The sequence below is a fragment of the Myotis brandtii genome, unplaced genomic scaffold (assembly GCF_000412655.1).
Source record: "Myotis brandtii unplaced genomic scaffold, ASM41265v1 scaffold78, whole genome shotgun sequence".
In the NCBI taxonomy this organism is placed as follows: Eukaryota; Metazoa; Chordata; class Mammalia; order Chiroptera; family Vespertilionidae; genus Myotis; species Myotis brandtii.
This window is the reverse complement of record NW_005371131.1, coordinates 1,292,596-1,314,729: the sequence shown is the minus strand read 5'-3', so window position 1 is coordinate 1,314,729 and position 22,134 is coordinate 1,292,596. Positions and strand designations below refer to the sequence as shown.

General features: G+C 57.0%; 1 protein-coding gene across 1 annotated transcript in view; it reads left to right on the top strand.

The window, feature by feature from the left end:
* CYTH4 (cytohesin 4) overlaps positions 1-22,134 on the top strand; it is a 40,159-nt gene that overhangs the window by 2,735 nt on the left and 15,290 nt on the right. The window contains exons 2-9 of the mRNA XM_014530799.1: positions 5,879-5,961; positions 7,721-7,785; positions 8,997-9,063; positions 10,644-10,762; positions 12,011-12,091; positions 13,779-13,891; positions 14,875-15,074; positions 20,472-20,601. Of these exons, the coding sequence (XP_014386285.1) occupies positions 5,879-5,961; positions 7,721-7,785; positions 8,997-9,063; positions 10,644-10,762; positions 12,011-12,091; positions 13,779-13,891; positions 14,875-15,074; positions 20,472-20,601 (858 nt within the window). The remainder of the gene's footprint in view (positions 1-5,878; positions 5,962-7,720; positions 7,786-8,996; positions 9,064-10,643; positions 10,763-12,010; positions 12,092-13,778; positions 13,892-14,874; positions 15,075-20,471; positions 20,602-22,134) is intronic.

The following is a 22,134-nucleotide window of genomic DNA, read 5'->3' as shown; positions in this document are numbered from 1 at the left end:
GGGGGCAGAGGGCAGCCCCAGCACAGGCGTGGGTGTGGTCAGTGTAAAGGTGCCTCTGGGAGGTGTGAAAAGCACAGAGCCAAGTGGGCAGTAAACAGAGCGTGTGGGGGTGACGGTTGTTATTAGCACGTTGGGTTTCTTGTGTTTTATTACTGTTTTATTTTATTACTAGAGACCTAGTGCATGAAATTCGTGCACGGGTGGGGGGGGGGCTCAGCCTGGCCTGCACCCTCTCCAATCCAGGACCCCTGTGCGATTGGGCCTAAACCGGCAGTCAGACATCCCTCTCACAATCCGGGACATCTGGCTCCTAACTGCTCACCTGTCTGCCTGTCTGATCGCCCCTAACTCCTCTGCCTGCCTGCCCGACTGACTGATCGCCCCTAACCACCTCTGCCTACCTACCTGATCGCCCCTAACTGCTCCCCTGCTGACCTGATCACCCCTAACTGCTCCAGTGCCTGTCTGATGGTCCCTAACGGCCTCTGCCTCCGCCTCCGCCACTGCGGCTTTGTCCGGAAGGACATCCAGAAGGTCGTTTGGCTGTACGGTCTAATTAGCATATTATGCTTTTTTTAGTATAGATGATGATGATGATGATTAAAAACCTACCCCTGTGAGCCACACCAGTACCTGAAACAGGCTTGGAATCAGAAGTGGACCCTCTCAGCTCATGTCCTTCTCACACTCCCTGAACTCAGTGTCCTCAACTCTGAAATGGGAAGAAATCCCCACTTTTTAGCCAATAGGTGGAGGGTCAGAAGGTGCCTACATACCACCTTCCAGCTGTGTCACCTGGGGCAGGTCACGTGACCCCTCTGAGCCTCAGGTGTCTTGTCTATACAGTGAGGTTAGAAATACCTTTCTTCTTCTAGAGCTGTCGTGTGGATCAAATGAGATATGGGTGGGAAGAGCCTAGAGCAAACAGGGCCTGGCACATAGTAGGTGCGCAACTAGCACCCCTTTCCTTCCCCAGCGGCTTAGCTAGTTTATTGAGCCACACGACCCCAGGCCTGCTGCCGTGAGGGGGAAGGAGGTGGGAGAGGATGATGCCCGGCGGAGCACGGGAGGCACCGGGGACCTGGAGAGGAAGCGGAGGCGCTCCTGCAGAGAGGAGAAGGAAGGTTATTCCGGGCACGGGGAACAGCATACGCAAAGGCCTATGGGAAAGGGCACATGAGAGCAAGTGAAGGGCGGCCAGGGAGGCCTCAAGTCCGGGGCAGGGGGCGGGGCACAGGGTGTGGTGAGGATGGGGGTTGGAGTCTTTATCCCCAGGACAAGGGGCCGCCATGGGAGGCTGAGTTGGAAGGGCAGATGGAGGCAGGGAGCATGGGGACAGGAGCCGGTGGTCGGGTGCCGGGTGAGGGGGCTATGCAAACAGAAGAGATGGGTGGGCTTGGTGAGAGAGGAGACAGGAGGGCGAAGGGAGGTGAGGGTCCAGGTGCCTCCTGGGGTTGTGGCCGGGGTGTCTCAGGGACCATCCTAGCACCCAGGGAGCTCAGGAAGAATTCAGGGGAAATTCTAGGACTTCCGTTTTGGTCCAAACGGCAAACAAGATGACGGCCAGTGCCCAGAGGGGTAGCAAGGTCTGAAACTCAGGGAGCAGTTGGAGCTGAGGGGCTGTGTGTGGCTCTTTGGCCCAAGAAAAGAACAGGGAAGTAAAGAGAGACAGTGGGAGAGGAGAAGGCAGCCTGGGCCCGGGTCACGGGAGCCCATGGCCCAGCCCTTGGCCATCTACAGTGGGGATTGTGCATAGAAACACTAAAGCCCTGCCTGGCCCCTTCCCAACCCCTTTGGCATCCACATGGCCTCCCCCAGCAGGTGTACCCTGGCCAGAAGCCCACCTCAAAACACAAGCCCCAGCCAACAGGAAAGCAGCAGGAAGTAAACAAACAAAACAAAGAATCTGATCCTTCACCCCACGGTCAACTAGAGGTGACTGGGTCTTTCCACGACAGCACTCAGCCCCCCTCCCGCTCCTGCAGTGCCGCCTCCCTGCCATGCCCTTGCTCCTGACTCCACACGGACGGACGGCCCCTCACGCCTTCCATCCCCACGTGTCCCCACGGCCGCAGAATCCTGGGACACAGTCTTGGGTGTCTGCAAACCAGGGTTCTGATCCCAGCCCTGCCACTTCTTGGCTGTGTGACTTAGGGCAAGTCACTTCACCTCTCTGAGCCTCCGTGTCTTAAACTAAAAAAGAGCCACTTGACAGAGTGTTTAGGATGAAATGACAAGTTGTATGACGCTACCAGCATGGAGTAGGTGTTTCTGAGCTTAAGGTGTAATGGAGCTCTTGCTCTGTGCCCTGGTGTTGGGGCCACCTCCCCCTCCCTCTGGAAACCAGGAACTCCAGGCCTGCAGGGCTCAGAGTTGCAGGAACAGAAAGGAAAACTCCCAAGTGAGTCACTTAGGGGGTGGATCTGTGTAGATTACCGACTGGGGACAAAGCCCCACTTAGTGGCCACTGATTTAGGGTGCAGAGGATGGTGCCCATCCAGGCAGGATGTGGTCTCCAAGCTAACACCGCAGCTGCACCTTCAAGAGGCTCATTGCTCAAGCACCTACCAGGCCACCCCCCCCCCCCCCCCCCCCCCAGCATCTGGTGGGGAAATGTTGAGCGGGCCCGAGGGACCGTGGCCACATGCTCCGCCCACACGTCCTTTACTGTAAAGAGGGTCCCTCCGTGATGTCTAATGTGATGTCATGCAGCGTCTGCGTCAGAGGATCAAACCCTCTGGGAGCCCTTGGAGGCCGATGCGGCCGAGGCTCTGTGGGCAGGAAAGGCCACACACATCCAGAACATGTGTGAGTTCTGGGCAAGATAGATTGCTGGTCTCGGCAGAAGAGAAGGGATCCCGCGTGATCAACCAGCTGCCAAGTTGCTGGTTGGGTTTCTCAGGAAACCACGGGTCGCTGTTGCTGGCAAGTAGGCAAGTCAGCAGAGGCGGTAGCTCGGGAAGCCTGGCGAGTGGGTCTACCCAGAGCCCTGCCCAGGCCACACGGCTACTTCATGCATGTGCCGTTGTACCAGCACTGGGCTGGCCAATCAGAGTGGCTGATGTCAACCGGCCGAGTTTGGTGGTTGAGTGCCTCTCCTGTGAAGGGTGCTTCTGGGAACATAAGTGTGCTTTATGTCTTCCCACTCTGTGCCCACTCCCATAGGCCGTCGACTTGCCTCTTCCCCAGATCTCCCTGTTCCCAGCCTTCTAATCCTTCTTCTTCTTCGCCTCCGACCAAAAAGTCAAGCTACTCTCTACTGCCCATGATTGCATGTATATTCTTACTTCCCGACACTTCTCTTTCCACATGAGGAGGTTGACCAGGTGCCCTGCCCAAAGTTCTGCCCATTGGGAGGACTTCTCACCACTGTCTCCACAGCACTTTTGAGTCACACAAACACGGAGCCACACATCCTAGAACAGCCGCGGGCCGGATCCGGCCCGTTTGAAAAAAATAAAACTAAAAAAAAAAAAAAAAAGACCGTACCCTCTTATGTAATGATGTTTACTTTGAATTTATATTAGTTCACACAAACACTCCATCCATGCTTTTGTTCCGGCCCTCCGGTCCAGTTTAAGAACCCATTGTGGCCCTCGAGTCAAAAAGTTTGCCCACCCCTGTCCTAAAACCTAGCTCAGGCATTTTCCTCCTTTGTCAGAAGATCACCAGGGACCCGCCCGTGCAGCCATGGTGTGAGCTGAGGGACACGCCTTGGTGCCACAGCAGAGGATGACATGGGGGTCTGGGCCACCTGTCCATGGAGCTGGCTGGAGTCTTCTGTTTCTGCTCACGCTTGCTACTAGGTGAACCACTTACAATGAAGAGCTATTGGGCGTCTTGACTTTATGACTTGAAGGGTCAGACAGACCCATCTTGGCTACTTGGCCAAGGGACTCCTGACCACATACTACACTTGCCACAGTGTTGCAAGACCCTTCCCTCTGGGGACACAGCCTTTTCTGCAGTCAATAGATTTGGGGTCTGATAACTGGCTCAGGGCCAGAAATGAGGCAAAGGGTCTTGATTTTTTGTGCTGTGGCTGCCCATTTGGAGGGACATATCCTTAAGTGAAGCAGCTCCATTTGGCTGAGGTAGTTTCCTGGGGAGGGACTCAGCATTGAGTGATCAGCAGAGTACCACCCCCCGCCCCCCATCCCCAGCAGCTGAGAGAATGGGCACCTTGATCCTGAAGAAGAGAGCTGCATGGCACAGCAGAGCACCCATTATACACATGGTGGACCATTACCATATGCCAGATACGTGCTGGGTGTTGAACAAAACTCAGCTCTTTTAATCCTGACAACCACGCTCTAGGTAAGGGTTATGGTTCGTGACTCCCAGATCAGGACACTGCATTGGTTACATTTCAGGACTGACTGCTGTTAACAACAAGACTCAGAATAATAGTGACAGAGACATTCCCAAAACTGGTTTCTCTCTCAGTGAAAAGTCCGAGTGGGGAGCTGCTGGTGAGGTGGATATGATGACTTTTCTCCACACAGTTGCCCAGGCCCCCGTCTCCTAGCTTGCTTTCCTGCCATCTCAATACCCAGCTTCCATCTCAAAGTCCAAGACGGCTACTCCGTCAACAGGAGGGAGAAGTAGGGGGATGGAGGACTTGATGTTCTCTGCATTCATTCAGGAGAAGTAGTATCTGTCCTCGTAAAACCTTCAAGAAATGGTTTTACACTTCCCAAAGCGAGGACTTGAAAGGGAGAAGTAGTATCTGTCCTCGTAAAACCTTCAAGAAACGTGAGCAGGCACTTCCCAAAGCGAGGACTTAAAAATCAGGAAGGGTTTGGACAGGCAGACAGGACAAGGCGTGCGGTGGAGGAACTGCATAGGCAAAGGCGGGGGAGTAAGACGGAGAGTGAGACAACACAGGGCTGTGAGGAGCTGGCAGGCCGGACTGGCAGGCTGTGGTTGGGAACGGTGGGGAGAAGGCTGGCTGGAGAGGCCAGGGAGACTGTGGAGGACCAGATGAGGGCTTTTCCTTCAAGTGATGGGGAGTCCATGGAGATTTTGACCAGGAGAGTGTTGTGGCTGGAACAGGAAGCACCACTGGGGAGTAGAAGCCAGCCAGCTGACAGGGTGTGGCAATCATCCTAGCACCTTGCACAGAATTCTGACCAACACACACTCATCTCCTTTAATTCATTTCCAGGTGATGTGGGAAAAGCTTTGTAGTTATCCCAATGCCAGGTCAGCCCTGGTTCAGCAGTTCATCCCTATAGCCAGGTCAACTCACTGCTCTGAGCTTCAGTGTCTGGGACAGAAACTGTCAGATGTCCCCCAAAATCCAGTCTCCCATCTCACATAGTAAGGCCCACCCTATTACAGGCTCATTTCCCAGCCTCCCTTGCAGCTATGTGTGACCATGTGACTACATCTGGCCAATAGGGTGTGAAACAAAATGATTCACCACTTCCTGGTTGTGCAAATAAATAAGTGAATAAATGAGAGACGTGTGGTCCAGTAAAAGAATAAACTAAAGTTCCAGGGAGGAATGAATGCCTTCCTTATTGGCTCTTTCTAGCTGCTGAGGATGCAGCAGTGAACAAAATAATGAGTGAAATGAATGCAATAGAAAAGATGCGAGTACACAAGATAATTTCAGGGCACCTGTACCGGGAGGGTAGAAGAAACAGAAAGCTGGGTAGGAGGGGAAGGCAGGAGAAGGGCTGACTTAGACAGAGTGGTCAGGGAAGGCCTCTTGGAGGTGGTGACAACAGAGCCCAGGCTTGAGTGGAAAGGGCCAGCGAGTCATGGGTTTCTGGAGGGAAGAGGGCCCTGAGGGCTAGCTGGTGTGGCTGGGGCTGAGGGGTGAGGAGAGGGCAGTGAGTGAGCCAGTGACCACAGGGCCTTCTCTCTCCAGACCCCGTGGAGCTGAGCAGCGGGGAGACTGAGGAGCTGCAGCGGATCAAATGGCACCGGAAGCAGCTTCTGGACGACATCCAGGTGAGTGCACACTCACAACTGTGCACGTGAGTCACACACACATTCACACTGACGCACCCTCAGACCCTGCTGCGTGTGGAGCCCGCCTGCGGCTCTACAGCCTCCTCGCATGGGGGGGTCCACCAGCGCTCGTCCCCATCCTGAGCCTCAGCTTCAACCCCTCCTAAAACGGGGATCATTAGGTCAACATCACACCAGTCCGTGCCCAGCACTTGCCAAGTCACCAGTTTTTCAAATGTTAGTACATCTGGTTCTCAGCAGCCTCTGAGACAGACTCTGGTTCTGTTCCTGGAATATGCTGAGCCCAGTGCTGCCCCAGGGCCTTTGCACTCACCGTCCCCTCTGCCTGGGACTCTCCCAAGCTCTCGTTATGGCTCCTCCTCATTACTTCATTCTCAGCTCATGTGCTGTCTCCTCTTAGCGGCTACAGTTGCTGGGACCTCGCCCCAGCCTGACACATGTCCACCTGTTTCTTAAAGGTTTTACAAGTGTGCAGGGCAGAATGAAGGTACAGAAGGAAGGTGCACTCAGCAGGTATTTTATTGAGCACCTACCATGTGCCAGGCATTTGCTATGTCATCACTGTGATCATTATCTGCACAGTCATTTCATTCCCCATGACCATCACGACCCCAACCCCACTAACTGTGAGCTCTGTGTAAGTGGGCCTGGGTCCATCTTGCCCACCCCTGTATTTGCAGCCCAACAGTCAGAGCATAGTAGGTGCTCAATTAATACTTGTGAGTGAGCCCCCACTTCATTTGTGGGGAAGCCACTCGGTGAATCAACCGAGATCACATGGACAGGACTGACTGGGCACAGATATGGGCCCCAGGCCCCATGCTGTCCTTGGGTCCCAGAACAAGCCCCTGGGGCCACCCCATCCCCCAGATCTCAGGGAAGGAAGGGGGGGCACTGGGTGCCTTTTAGGGGCTCACGCTGCTGCCCTGCAGGGGAATGCTGGACCAGCTGCCACCTCTCCCTGTCTGCCCAATGGTGGCAGTTGGCTGAGGCAGGGGTTCCCCGCTGCCACTGTTGCCCCTTCAGGGTCAAGACAGAACAGGCTGGCGGGGGGGTGGGGGGGGATCTGGGAAAGTAGAGGCTGAGTCAGACCTTAGTTAACATGTCACCTCACCTCTATGCATCTTAAGGTCCTCTTCTTGCAAGCCCCATTGGGATCGCAAAGCCCCTGAAAAGAGGGCCAGCGCTGTCTAGTGCCTGGTGCACCCACAGTACCTGGCACACAGCGGGCACCAAGTCAGGGACAAGTGGCAGAGTAAACAGATCGGGGGAAGCTGGAGAGGAGCTGGGCCCTCCCAGGGCTGGAATGGGTACCTTCTGCCTGGGGACGGGGGCAGTAGGAGCCATGGAAGGAGTTTGAGCAGGGGCAGGGCAGGCACCAGTCTGCTTCAGAAAGATGGCAGCTGAGCGGAGCGGGGCTGGTCGGGTGGGCTTGGCAGGACGGCAGGAGACTCTACAGCTGCAGAGGAGAGAGAGGGGAAAGCTGGGAATAGGGTGGGGACTTGGGGACGACACCCCCAAGTCAGGAGATGGTGGAAGAAAAAGAGTAGACGGAAGCAGTTTGGTTTGGGACTTTGAGGATAGGTGATATCCGGGGAGGGGATCTGCAGGAGAGAGCAATGTGGGGGTCACGCTGGGTGGGAGTGGGTAGGGGAGAGCTGTGAAAACCCTTCTATCCCAGCTTCCACCCTCTGACTCTCCCTCCCTATCCTGCCCCTCCCCCCACTGCCACCCACAGAAGCTGAAGGATGAGATCGAAGATGTGTTTGCCCAAATCGACTGCTTCGAGATGACAGAGGAGAGGTGAGTTGTCGGCCAAGGGGCCCCGGAAGTTGCCATGGTGTCATCCTAAGGATGTCACACACCATGAATGAGCAGGGCCATGCCTGGTCTGGGCCCTGGGGAAGTCAGGGAGGAGGCCCCGGAGGAGGAGGAGGCAGGACGGTGAGACAGGAGCAGGGCTGGCTGGTCCCTGCTTCCAAGCACCTCCCTCTCTTGAGAGACAGCCCCATCCTCCCATCCTCTCCACCCAAAGTCTCTTCTGACCCACCCTGATCTACCCCTTGACCAATCACCACCCAGGAGATCCCGGGATGGGAAGGGAGAAGGAAAACTCGGCCCCAAGGATGAGGACAGGGAAGCCAAGGCTCAGGGGGAGGAGCCTGGCCTGTGACAGGACAGGGGTTGGTCCACTCCACCCTCAGGGTGTCATGCACCTGCCCCTGCTATGGGAAGACTCCCCCTGGCTCTGTCACCTGGGGCTGGTCCCCTCCCCTCTCGGGGCCTCAGTTTCCCACTTGTGAGATGAGAAGGTTGATCCTGACATCACCCCATAGGGCCCCAGTATCCCAGAAATCCCCACCCTGCCCTGCCACCCCTGAGCTCCCTGCCGCCTCCACCTGCACCTGTCTAGCCCCCACACACATGCACACAGACACTCCCATGCACTCCCAACCCATCCCGTCTCTAGATTCCCTCCCTGCTCAGGCCCCAACAAAAACACAGGACATTTCCAGAGCACCGACCACCCGCTGTTTCCAGCGCTTTAACCTCCCAACAGCGCTGGGAGCAGGGGTGATGCTGCCCCATTTGACAGATGAGGAAACTGAGTTCCAGAGAGACGAGTGACTCTCCCTAAGTGGCTGGGCCAGCAAGGGGTGGGGCCCATTTGCACCAAGAGGCTGGCTCCACCTGCGCTCTCCCCCCAGCCTCCTGTCATCTTGCCCGCACTCCAGCCCAGTGGGGGGGGGGGCTAAGTGCTCCTCCTGAGAACTCTGGGTTCTCAAGGCCATGGTGCTGGGCCCGTTGGGAGAGTCTGTGTGGTGGCTCTGGGAGGGCCCAGACCCTGCATTTCTCATGCTCACAAGGCCTGCCCCACCCCCCGGAGGCCCCTCAGGAATATTGGCTCCAGCTGAGGGGACGGGAGTCCGCAAGGTGTCTGAGGGTCCTTGGAGGCTGGAAGGGCGTGCCCTGGGGTCCCGGGGCAGCCCACGCTGACACCTTTGTGTCCACAGCCGGATGGCCCAGAAGGAGAAGGAGCTATGCATTGGGCGCAAGAAGTTCAACATGGACCCCGTGAAGGTAGGCAGTGTGAGGGCTCCGCTCATGGGGCCGGGTTGCTGCATCCCGGCCACCTGCCTAACGCTCTCTGTTTCCCTCCGCTGACACTAAACCCATCCTACAGATGCGGAAACTGAGACCAGCAGGCCTCAGCCTCCTGTCCAGTCATCCCGGGCACAGCAGCCCAGGCGTGAGGTGGGAGCCAGGAGGTGGGGGGTCTATGATGCCGTGGACCTGGGGTCCCTGGGCACCAGGCCTGCTTCCTCCTCTGTGGGGAGGGCGTCAGACACGATGACCCTTAGATTCTGGGGGTCAGTCCCCAGAAGTGCCTTCCAGACACGGGCCCGGGGGAGCCAGATCTGGCTGCAGGCACAGAGCACTGAGGGCGCAGCTCCCCTCTCCCTCCCCCAGCCCCGCCCCTGCCCTGCCCTGCGAGGGGGCTGTGGGCTCCTTTCCTGTGGGAACAAGCCAGGAGGAAGCGCGAGCTGACACAGAGCGGAGGTGGGCAGGGCAGCCAAGGGCCCTGGAAATTCACTGCTCTGGCTTCAAAGGCTGCCTCCCCGCCCTGTCACAGGCCCACAGCCTCACCCACCCACTCACCTCCCACGGCATCACCCACCCATTCACCTCCCACAGCATCACCCACCCATTCACCTCCCACAGCATCACCCACCCACTCACCTCCCACAGCATCACCCACCCATTCACCTCCCACGGCATCACCCACCCATTCCCTCCCACAGCCTCACCCACCCACTCACCTCCCACAGTCCCAGAAATTGGACCCCTCTGCCCCATACCAGGGACCACACACACACACACACACTCACATTCCCCGCCTGAGCACCTGGGAAGGGCCACTCAGGGGTCCCCAGGACCCTCTGCCTGGCATTCGGAGCCCCCCACAAACTGCCCCCCCAGCTTCCAGAAGCCTCTTTCACCAAAAGGGACATGAAGGACCCATCCCAGAAAACCAGGGGCAGTCTCTCCAAGGCCTAAAGTGAGGAGGATGGACTCCGAGAGCGGAGTCGTGGGGAGGGACGCTGTGATATTGTCAAATCAGAAAAGCCGGTTTGGGTGCGAAGGCGCACCCCGCTCCCACTTCCATCTAGAAAGGGAGAGAAAGCCACCACGGCAACTGTCTACCTCCGAGTGGTAGGACTTGGGCAATTTCTCCTTTTGATTTTGTGTTTTCCTAATTCTTATGCAACGGACATAGATCACTTGCAAGAAAACAAATGAAACACCCTTTTTAAATAATGTGAACTTTTAGGAGACAAAAGGAATGGCTGAATCATTGAATCTTAACATTTTAAATCAATGGAATCATTGAAGCTTATAGTCAAAGCGTGTCAGACTGAGGGGAACCCTGGGGAGCACCTGGCATGAACCTGGTTCATGGCAGACACCCCCTCTCTCTTTGCATGCCTCCGGCGATGGGGAACTCACCACCTTACACAGGCAGCTTCTATTAAGGAGGGACACAACTTCCCGAACAGGCTGTGCCAATGCAGATGCCAGGCCCTGGGGCTTGGGCCACGGGGGCGCCCTCCCTCCCTCCTCCCAGGCTGGCTGCTCATGGCTCTGTGTACCACGTCCAGGGCATCCAGTATCTCATTGAACACAAGCTGCTGACCTCCAATGCCCAGGACATTGCCCGGTTCCTGTACAAGGGCGAGGGTCTCAACAAGACGGCCATCGGTACCTACTTGGGGGAGAGGTAAGGGGGCGGGGCCTGAGGGAGGCAGGGAATGGGGTGTGCAGGTGTGTGCGCGCAGGTGAGTGAGGGAGTGAATTATGTCAGGAAAGTCATAACTCCTGCAGCTTGAGGAGGCTGTCCCTTCCCTCCAGATGCTGAACCAAAGCCTGCCTTCCTTCCTTCCTTCCTTCCTTCCTTCCTTCCTTCCTTCCTTCCTTCCTTCTTTCCTTCCTTCAACAGGTAGACGTTTGTTAGTATCTATCCTATGCCAGGCACTGTTCTAAGCCCCGGATTTAGACCAGTGATCAAGACAGACAAAACTCCTGCCCTCGGGAAGGCAGATTCCAATGGGGAAGACAGATTCCCAAATATGTAAAACCTGTTAGAAAATTATAAATTCTTTGGAATCCAAATAAAGCAGGGACGGGAGGTGAGAGGGGCTGGGGACCACAGGGCAAGGGCTGTGACTTTAGCATGGACAGGATGTTCGACTGAAACTTATAGGGGGAGAGCAGGGTAGACATCTAGGGGAAGAGCATTCCAGGCAGAGGGAACAGCATGTGCAAAGGCCCTGGGGCAGAAGCATGCGCGAGGAACAGCAGGCTGGTGAGACTGGAAGAGAGCAAAGGAAGGAGGGAGGAAGTAGTAGGTGACAAGGTGGGGGTCCATGGGAGGCTCTGGGCAGAGGTGTGTCTGAGAGGACCCCTCTGGCTGCTGGGTTGGGGGGCTGGGACTGCAAGGGACCCGGGTGGAGCTGGGCCAGCGAGCCGGCCACCCTTCTCGCAGGCTCCCCAGAGGACCCATTTCTCCTGAGCGAGCAGGGAGCGCGGGTGGCAAGAAGGGCAGCACCCCCTGGTCTAAGAGCCGGGATGAGGGAGGCACAGGGGCCGGCATAGTCGTCTCCGTTGCACAGATCAGGACACTGGGGCTGGGGGAGATCAAGGGGCTTGAGTGGTGTCCCAGGCAGGCAGTGACAGAGGAAGGGTCTGACTCAGGGAAAGCCCTCCAAAGCCAGACTCGCATCCCGAGTGAGAGCAGTGCTGGTGAGCGGTGGGCGTGGTGGGGGTCTGTTCAGGTGTGGGAGGGCACGGTGTGCACGTGGGAGGGGGTGCTGTGGGGTCAGACAGATGTGAGCAGGCCAGATAGAGGCTGGACCCAGAAGGAGGACATCTGTCCCCTCCTGTCCCTCCCCCACCTCCATCCCCTCCAGGCGGTTCGTACCAGAAAGTTCCCCAGGGCATCCCACTCTCCCTTCTGCCCCCTCCCCAGGGACCCCATCAACCTGCAGGTCCTCCAGGCCTTTGTGGACTGCCACGAGTTCGCCAACCTCAACCTCGTCCAGGCCCTCAGGTGAGTGGTCTAGGGCCTGCCCGCGATGGTGGCACAGCCAGGGTGGGGGCTGCTGGGGGCATCACGAGCCACACGGCTAAGAGCACAAAGTGTCAGGAGCCAAAATGAATGAATGGCAGTGCCCGCCTCATGCAGCTGGGGCTGGTGGGACAATTGGCTGGACCACCTGGAACAGCACCTGGTTCATTTCTGCTACTGCTGCTGGTATTACTATGTTACAACATTACTATAATAATACTTCATCACTGTAATTGTTATTACGATTATTACTGCCATTCCCACTACTTTTCAGAATAGTGCTTGTTTTATTTATTTTATTAATACAGCTTAGCGTGTATTACATTATTATTACTTATTATCCTATGTAATAAAAGACTAATATGCAAATTGTCCCCTCGACCAGGAGTTCGACCAGTGGGTGGGGCTGGCCAACCACTCGAGGCCCCTCCCCCCGGCCGGCCCCACCCGATTGCCCCCCCCCACACCCTGATCGGGGGCGGGGCCGGCCGACCAACCTCCTGCAGCCCCTCCCTCAGGCCATCCAGCTTGATCAGCCCGATCCAGCAGGCCAGCGGACCCCACCTGTACACAAATTTGTGCACCGGGCCTCTGGTTTTCTAATAGAATATTATTGTGCCTACTTTTGTTTTTACACTTACAGAGGCATTATAGCATATCAGTTAGGAGCACAAACTCTGGAGCCAGACTGCCCAGTTCATATCTCCGTTCTGCCACTCACCCCCCGTGTGGCTTTGGGCAAGTCACCAAAAACCTCGCAGTGCCTGTTTCTTCATCTGTAAAATGGGGATAATAATAGTACCAACCTCATACAGTTGTGAGAACATGCTTAGAATTGGGCCCACAGTAAGTGTTTAGGGCAGTGATGGCGAACCTTTTGAGCTCGGCGTGTCAGCATTTTGAAAAACCTTAACTTAACTCTGATGCCGTGTCACATACAGAAATTTTTTGATATTTGCAACCATAATAAAACAAAGATTTATATTTTTGATATTTATTTTATATATTTAAATGCCATTTAACAAAGAAAAATCAACCAAAAAAATGAGTTCGCGTGTCACCTCTGACAGGCGTGTCATAGGTTCGCCATCACTGATTTAGGGAATCTTGGAAACTTAGCTCCCCAAAGGGGGCCTTTGAGCTGGGCTTTAAAGGATGAATAGGAGTTTTCAAGGCAGAGAAGAAAGGAGCCGCCACTATGCAGGCAATGTGGCCTTCCCTCTAACTGCCATGTTCTTTGAGAGAGAGGCTAGTTTCCAATAGTCATTCGCTCATTCAGTCACTCACTCAACAAGGCCTTATGGAGCAGATGCTGCGTGCCTGGGGCTGGCCCAGGGCCCACAGTCAGACCGTAGTACCTGATGGCCAGGCAGGGAGAGCTGCAGAACCCGGGCAGGCAGAGTCCCGCTCCGGCTGAGGTGCACTGGGCCACAGAAGGTGCGAGGACTCAGACGGGCAGAGGGCAGCACAAGCTCAGCTCTGTATTCTGGGGGAAGAAAAAAAAAGGCATTTCTTGGAAACCTGCATGCCCGGTGCTTGCAGAGCTTGGCTGACAGATTCGCCCGTTTACAGGATAAAGAGATTAAGCCGGGGAAAGGCAGACTGGCTTGTCCAGGGTCCCCCGAGAGCCCCACCCACCCTGCTGCCCACAGCCCTGTTCCTCCCCCAGGCAGTTCCTCTGGAGCTTCCGGCTGCCGGGCGAGGCCCAGAAGATTGACCGGATGATGGAGACGTTTGCCACTCGCTACTGCCTCTGCAACCCAGGCGTCTTCCAGTCCACAGGTGCCAGTGTGGGGCGGGACCGGGGCTCCAGGACCCCTTAAACATCGCCAGGCACAGATCTGCCTCCCAAAGCACCATGCTTACCCCACTCCCTCTGGTTTCTCCCAGTACCCAGACCCTGGGAGCCCAGATCATTCCAAGCCCTCACTGAGCATCAGCTCTGTGCCAGCCCCTCTATTGGGCACTTGCTGGGCAGAGCTGCCTCTCATGCTCCTCAGCGGAGGAGGCAGGAAACCATAGCCCAGGGTCCTGGGCAGCAGCACACCTGTCTGAGGGCAGGGACTGGGGAGTCAGCATGTCCAGGATGGCTTCCCAGAGGCAGTGGGGTCTGAATGGGGTTTTGAAGGTTGAATAAGAGTTCTCCAGAAGGTCAAGGGGATAAAGGGCAGTTTGAGCAGGAGTTCTAGTTCAAGCAAAGGCCCTGGGCAGGACATAGCCAGACTTCCCTGGCTCTGGACACACACCCCATTGCAGCAGTCGCCTCCCTCCCAAATGCTCCACCCAGTGCGCAGCCTCGCACGTGAACATCTGGATCCGAGAACAGGAGTCCCACGATGCAGCCAGATTACCAAGCAGCACTGACTAAGCCCTGAACAGTGGTGCCAACAATAAGTGCTCTCCGAGACCCGGGAGACAGAGAACAGCGTGGGCAGAGGGGCTGGCGGGCTCGGTGGGGCGGAGCGCTGGAGCTGAGAGGGGGACTTGACTGGGTAGAAAAGGGGAGGGGAGGGGACACCTGGCAGGGGCCCCGCAAGAGCAAAAGTGCAGGGGTGGGAAGCACCGAGGGCTCCCGGCCGCCGTGGCCACGGGAGTGGCTTTGGAGCAGGGAGTCCAGTAGGAGTGGAAGGTGAGCCCGGGCCTCGAATGTCAAGCCAGGAGGAGAGGGGGCCCTGGAGAGGCTGACCCTTGATCCCTAGGAGGAGTCGGGGCAGAGGAGGGGAGAGCGGCCAGGGCAGGCTCTGACCCGCTGTCCCCACCCGCAGACACCTGCTACGTCCTGTCCTTCTCCATCATCATGCTCAACACCAGCCTCCACAACCCCAACGTCCGGGACAAGCCGCCCTTCGAGCGCTTTGTGTCCATGAACCGCGGCATCAATGCTGGCAGCGACCTGCCCGAGGACCAGCTGCGGGTAAGGGGGCGTGGCCTCGCCAGCCCCGTCAATGATGGACAGCCGGAGCGGGCTCCTCTGAGCTGAGCCATCAGGTTGGCGACTGTCTGGAGGCTGGTCCCGGGATCCCCCTCCCACGTGGCCCCCATGTTCAGAGATAGACCACCCAGGAGGTCCTGCCAGGCCTCAAGCTTTGAGGGACTCTGGCATCCATCATTCACATCTTCCAGAAAGGGCGCCTCACGCAGCCCGTCTATTTCTTGGAATCCCAGATTCTTAGATTCTTAGTGCTTAGAGCTGAAAACCCTCACGCTCTCCCCCCTTCAGAGGGAGGAAACTGAGGTCTCCCGCAGGCTGCACGTCAGCTCAAGAGCTGAGCAGAGCCCAAGGCTCCCGTCTCCTCGTCAAGCAGCGCCCACCCTGCCACCCTGCTCCAGGCCTGGTGGAGTACAGCCCTGGGTGACTCGTGCTGTGTTCACGATGGGAACATGGCCATGGAGACGCAGAGGACACTACCTCCCTCTCCTGGGGGCAGGGAAAGGTGTCACCCTAGAAGACTCCACAGAGGAGGTGACTTTGAACTGGGCCTTGCAGATTGAACAGGAGTTTCCCCCGAGGAGAAGCAGAGAAAGGTCACTTCCGGAGGAGGAAGCGGCCAGAACCCAGGCCTGGCCTGGTTGGGGGGGGAGGGGAGGGGAGTCCGGATTGGCAGGCTGGGGTGCAGGTGCCTGTGGACAGTGATGGGCGGCACGGTGGGGCCAGAGTGTCCAGGCCTTTGGATGGCAGCCTGGGGAGTTGGCCTGTTTTCTATGGGCCACAGGGAGTCGGGAGCAGTTCTGCAAACACTGGCGTGAGATTCAGAGCCTGGATCAGCACAAATGAATGGACAGTTCATTTCTCGGACTGGACATGCCCAGAGCTCCACAGAGCCCCAGTTCCCTCCAGGCCAGAGCCCGGCAGGAGGGGGGGAGAGTGTGAAGGTCACGCTCCCAGCTTAGCACCGCGTACCTCCTGCAGAAGCTGGGGGAGCCTGGGTCCGGAATGATGCTGGCGCCCCTCCTTGTCTGAGAAGGGCCCTCAGCCCCCCACGCTTCTTAGTCCAGAAGGGAAAATTGATTGTGGTGGGAGCTCTGGTCAGATCTCGCCTCCCCCGTCTGCCTGCCGCGTGACCTTGGGAATGACTCACCCTCTCCCAGCCACCAGCCCCTCAGACAACAGGGATAATGGCGCCTGTGTCACCGAGCTGCTCTGAGAGCCAATGTTTTCAATGCAAAGGGCACAGCCCATGCAGGGACAGAGCACAGGCTCAATTGGTGGCTTGTGCCACTGGTAAGAAGAATGAATAATGATTTTAACACCCCGGCACTTAGTAAAACGCCTGAAACATAAAAGGCACTTGAGAACTGTTGACTCATCTCATCATGGCACTCCCAGCAGGAAGCTGGGCCCTGCGTCTGGCAGTTAATGAGTTAATGGCTGGCCAGCCCAGTGCTGCCCGGCTCCCCGGCTCCCCATGCCACAGGGTAGCGTCAGCCCCCAGGCAGCCTTTCCCAGCACCTCCCTCCCGGATCTTTGCTCAGTTTAAGCCTTTCGTTGATCACAATGCGTTGCATTTGTGTGGAGCTTGTAGCTTTCTGCTCACAGGGCTGGCTGGTCTTATCTCAGTTTTGCCTCAGACTCTGCCTGGGGGGCTGGGAAGGGTTCATCCTCCTCCTTGGCCACTGAGAGAGGCAGGGACGGAGCGGAGCTGAGAGGTCAGGCCACACCCGAGTCCTGGTCCCCGCGTCCTGGTCCTGGTACGTGACGTTAGGTAAGTGGCTTGACCTCCCTGAGCTCCCAGCTCCCAGGATCAGTGTAGGAAGGGAAGGTATTTAGCAAAGTAGGGGAGGGGAGGGGAGTCCGGATTGGCAGGCTGGGGTGCAGGTGCCTGTGGACAGTGATGGGCGGCACGGTGGGGCCAGAGTGTCCAGGCCTTTGGATGGCAGCCTGGGGAGTTGGCCTGTTTTCTATGGGCCACAGGGAGTCGGGAGCAGTTCTGCAAACACTGGCGTGAGATTCAGAGCCTGGATCAGCACAAATGAATGGACAGTTCATTTCTCGGACTGGACATGCCCAGAGCTCCACAGAGCCCCAGTTCCCTCCAGGCCAGAGCCCGGCAGGAGGGGGGGAGAGTGTGAAGGTCACGCTCCCAGCTTAGCACCGCGTACCTCCTGCAGAAGCTGGGGGAGCCTGGGTCCGGAATGATGCTGGCGCCCCTCCTTGTCTGAGAAGGGCCCTCAGCCCCCCACGCTTCTTAGTCCAGAAGGGAAAATTGATTGTGGTGGAGCTCTGGTCAGATCTCGCCTCCCCCGTCTGCCTGCCGCGTGACCTTGGGAATGACTCACCCTCTCCCAGCCACCAGCCCCTCAGACAACAGGGATAATGGCGCCTGTGTCACCGAGCTGCTCTGAGAGCCAATGTTTTCAATGCAAAGGGCACAGCCCATGCAGGGACAGAGCACAGGCTCAATTGGTGGCTTGTGCCACTGGTAAGAAGAATGAATAATGATTTTAACACCCCGGCACTTAGTAAAACGCCTGAAACATAAAAGGCACTTGAGAACTGTTGACTCATCTCATCATGGCACTCCCGGCAGGAAGCTGGGCCCCGGGTCTGGCAGTTAATGAGTTAATGGCCGGCCAGCCCAGTCCTGCCCGGCTCCCGGCTCCGCCACAGGGTAGCCTCAGCCCCCAGGCAGCCTTTCCCAGCACCTCTCTCCTGGATCTTTGCTCAGTTTAAGCCTTCTGTTGATCACAATGCGTTGCATTTGTGTGGAGCTTGTAGCTTTCTGCTCACAGGGCTGGCTGGTCTTATCTCAGTTTTGCCTCAGACTCTGCCTGGGGGGCTGGGAAGGGTTCATCCTCCTCCTTGGCCACTGAGAGAGGCAGGGACGGAGCGGAGCTGAGAGGTCAGGCCACACCCGAGTCCTGGTCCCCGCGTCCTGGTACGTGACGTTAGGTAAGTGGCTTGACCTCCCTGAGCTCCCAGCTCCCAGGATCAGTGTAGGAAGGGAAGGTATTTAGCAAAGTACCTGGTACAGTTGGAGGGGCTAATTCACCCAGAAGCTCCCAGGGCACACGGAGACCCACCCAGGCCTGGCCCTTGCTATCCAAGGCTTTCACAGGTGGCTGCTGTGGATGGCCGGACGGTGGAGGGGGGGTCTCCTCGCCTTCTCTCTGGGCCTCCTCTTCCTCATATGCAAAGCCAGGACTCGGCTTTCAGCACCCTCAGATGTTCAAAGTTGGCCCCTTTGCGGAAGGATTCCTCATGGAGCGATCCCAGCCCGGGCCCTGCCGTGGACCCGTAGTGCTTTGAAGAGCCCGATGTAGGAATTAAGCTGCTGCAGGTGCAGCCCCTAAAGAGAGGCCAACCCGAGGGCTTGCGGACCATGAGGGTGCGCAGCTGGGAAAGGCTCGGACAGGGGCGAGGTGGGGTTGAGGGACGGGTGGGTCAAGCAGGTCTTCCCTGACCCTCGTGACGGGACAGGCCACAGTACCTAAGAGACTCTGGGCAAAGGCACGGGGCGTGGACTCAGAGGATGGAAGATCAAATCCCAGCGCTGCCTTTATGGCTGTATGACCTTGAGTCTGGGCCTCAGTTTCTTCATCTACAAAGTGGGCTGATGGCACTGATCTCACGCCATCCCCCTAGAAGCAGAGATAATGCACTTCAAGTCCCTGGCACTTGGCAGGTGCTGGTGAAATGAGAGAGGAATCACTTACCGTGAGAGCACTGCCCAGAGAGGGAGCGAGGGTGCGAGAGGAGAAGGAGGAGGGTTACAGGTGGAGAAACTGAGGCCGGTCAGGGGAACAGCCTCCCAGTTCAGGGCATCTTCTACTGTGGAGTCCAAGTGACTCCAGCAGAACTGACGTGTCTGAGCCCAATTCCAGGAACTCCACGTTCTCCTTAAGTCTCCCGACCACCTTAGGACTCTGACCCGCTGTCAGAAACCATCCCCAGTTTACAGTGGGGTAGCTGGTCAGGGAGGGGTTTCATAGTTTGTGAGGAGTTCAGATTCGAAGCCATGTCTGTCTGATCCCAGAGCCCTTCCCTCTGCAGAGACCAGGGGCACGACTTAGGGACAGAGGACTTGGCTGTGTGTCCCTGCTGACAGTCGCTTCCTGGCTAGAGGAGCCCTAGCTCATGTAACAGAAAAGATCAGGGATCAATTTATCTTCAGGTCAGTCGGCTTCAGGCGTGGCTAGATCCAGGTGCTCAGAGAGGTCAGGTATCGGTCCCATCTCTCGTGCTGTCAATCACCCTCCTCCATGCCGGCTTTCCTCTCAAAGGGGCTCTCCCCAGGCTGTGGCCGGGATGGCTGGGCAGCTCCAGGCTCCCATTTTGCTTAGCAGTTTAAACTAAAGTTCCAGGATTCAGGCTGATTGGCTGGCTTCGGTCACCCGTCCCTCCCTGAACCAGTCACTGAGACCAGCAGGATGAGATGCTCTGATGAGCCAGAAGGGACCCGTTCACACCCTGCCCTGGAGCCTGGGTGGGGACAGTGGGTGTCATTACCCCTGGGCAATCTAAACAGAAAGTGCGTTTGGGGTGGGGTGAGTCCCCAGAGGGACACGGGGCGTGGAAAGGGACAGATGCCAGTGTCTGATGGTGCCCACCCAGCAGAAGTCAGCCTGGCCCCGTAGTTTGGTGGCGGCAGGAGCAGGGGTGTTCGGTTGGGGGTGGGAGGCTGGTGTTTATAAGATACAGGAAACGTGGGGAGCTGAGCGGTTTTCCTTGTGGGGGCAGAATGTGCAGGCGGATATGCTGCGCGCAGAAGCTGCCAGGGCCCCCAGGGGGTGTCGGGCAGGCTCCCCTGCCCGCCTCCTCCGGCTTCCAAATATTTGTCTGTGCTGACAGCTTCGCTGACAAGGCCTCCTGCTGCAGCCCTTGTTTAACCAGCATGAGCCACCCGGGAGTTCCCAGGGCCAGGCTGGGCCAGGCAGGGCATGGCTGGGAGAAGCAGCGGGCCTTCGGGCCTTCGTGGCTGCTCTGGGGGCTGCAGGGGCTCCAAACAGAGCAAGGGCCCTCTCTCCCCCCCTCCCCCCGCCCTGTGCTCGGTCAGAAAGACCTTCCCTCAGCAAACACCATTTCTAAAACTTGGGGGGAATCAAGCAACACTCATTAGATTTTTCATTTAAAATGTTGAGGCAACCATCTGAACAGCAGCGCACACCAACGCGGCAGAAGGAAAAGATCTGATTATCTTGGGGATGGAGAGCCAGCACTGCGTCTGGTTTTCAGAAGCAGAAATAACAGCTCGGAATGTCTCCCCAAACGCTTGGAAGCCTGGGCAGCTCTTACGAAATGAAGTGCCCCGAGGGACGAGGATGACCCATCGTGACCCATCACCAACACCCACACTCCGAAGGGAGGTCCGAGCCCTGAGCCCGGGCTCGCACCTCCAGTGACAGGCGCTCCTGCCCCTCCCAGGCTGCTCCTTCCAGTTTCAGCAGCTCTGACGGCCAGAAAGCCCTCCACAGAGAACGGAAATCGCTTTCTGGGACCCCTGCCCCCCAGTCAGAGCCCACCCAGAACAGGTCCTTTGCCTTTGAGAGCCGAGGTCAGCGTTTCACCTTGAGAGTCTCCTTCGGCCGGACCAGCCCCATCCCCCGGGCTCCCCTGTGCCCCCACCCAGGGCACCTGGAAGCCCTGCTGCAGGGGTGTTGCCCAAGGAGGCGCTGCCCTTGGCTGCTGTGCCCCAGCGTGTGCATCTATGTGGTGTGTGTGTATCTGTCTGCACTTATATGTATGTGTATGTATCAACCGTATTTCTATGTGTGTGTGCTTCTATGTGTCTGTTTCTATGTGTGTGTTTCTGTGTGTGTGTTTTTCTATGTGTGTGTGTGTGTGTTTATGTGTCTGTTTCTATGTGTGTGTTTCTATGTGTGTGTGTGTCTGTTTCTGTGTGTGTTTCTCTGTGTGTGTGTTTATGTGTCTGTTTCTGTGTGTTTCTCTGTGTGTGTTTTTCTATGTGTGTGTGTTTATGTGTCTGTTTCTATGTTTGTGTTTCTGTGTGGGGGTGTTTCTCTGTGTGTGTTTCTCTGTGTGTGTGTGTCTGTTTCTGTGTGTGTGCGTTTCTGTGTGTGTGTGTGTGTATGTTTCTGTGTGTGTCTGTGTGTATGTTTCTGTGTGTGTGTCTGTGTGTATGTTTCTGTGTGTGTGTGTCTGTGTGTATGTTTCTGTGTGTGTTTCTGTGTGTATGTTTCTGTGTGTGTGTGTTTCTGTGTGTGTGTGTATGTATGTTTCTCTGTGTGTGTGTGTTTCTGTGTGTGTGTGTGTGTGTATGCACAAACATGCACGCACAGGTGAACGTGTGGGTGGGTGTACAGGTCCCAGCCACTGAGTGTCCTTGTCTCCACCACCGTCACAGGGGTGGCAGTCTTGGACGTGCTCATCTGACCTGTACCCACTTGGCGGAGGGAGTGCAGGCGGGGGCTGTACTCCTCCCTCCTCATCACCTTCTGTGACTTGGAGAGGGGGCTCTGGCCCTGTGTAGTCTATTTCCTACCCCAGAACCCTGGCCAGCCAGCCTGTTCTCTCCATTTATTGGATAAGGACACAGCAGCTCAGAGAGGTTGAGGGACACGCTCAGGGTCACACAGCCACTGAGTGACCGGGCTGGGATTTTAACCCAGAGGGCCCAGTGCTCTTGTCCCACCGTGCCTCTGTGCCGCTGGCTGGGATTCCAGGCGGGGTGTGTGGGTGTGGGTGTGGGTGTGGGTGTGGGTGTGGGTGTGGATGGGGAGCAGCATCCATTTAGTCAGCAAACAGTTGCCAACCTGCTTTAGGCCAGGCCCTGGGGAAGTTCGGGGGGTGGGGGTGGTGAGGGTGACACCCAGGCCTGCCCTGGGGGAGCTCCCCTATTTGGGAAGGTCAAGGCCAGCAAACAATACTGATAGTGTGGGGGCCACGCATGCGTTGCCAACCTGCTTTAGGCCAGGCCCTGGGGAAGTTCGGGGGGTGGGGGTGGTGAGGGTGACACCCAGGCCTGCCCTGGGGGAGCTCCCCTATTTGGGAAGGTCAAGGCCAGCAAACAATACTGATAGTGTGGGGGCCACGCATGCGGCGACCACACAGTATCCGAGGCGCTGAC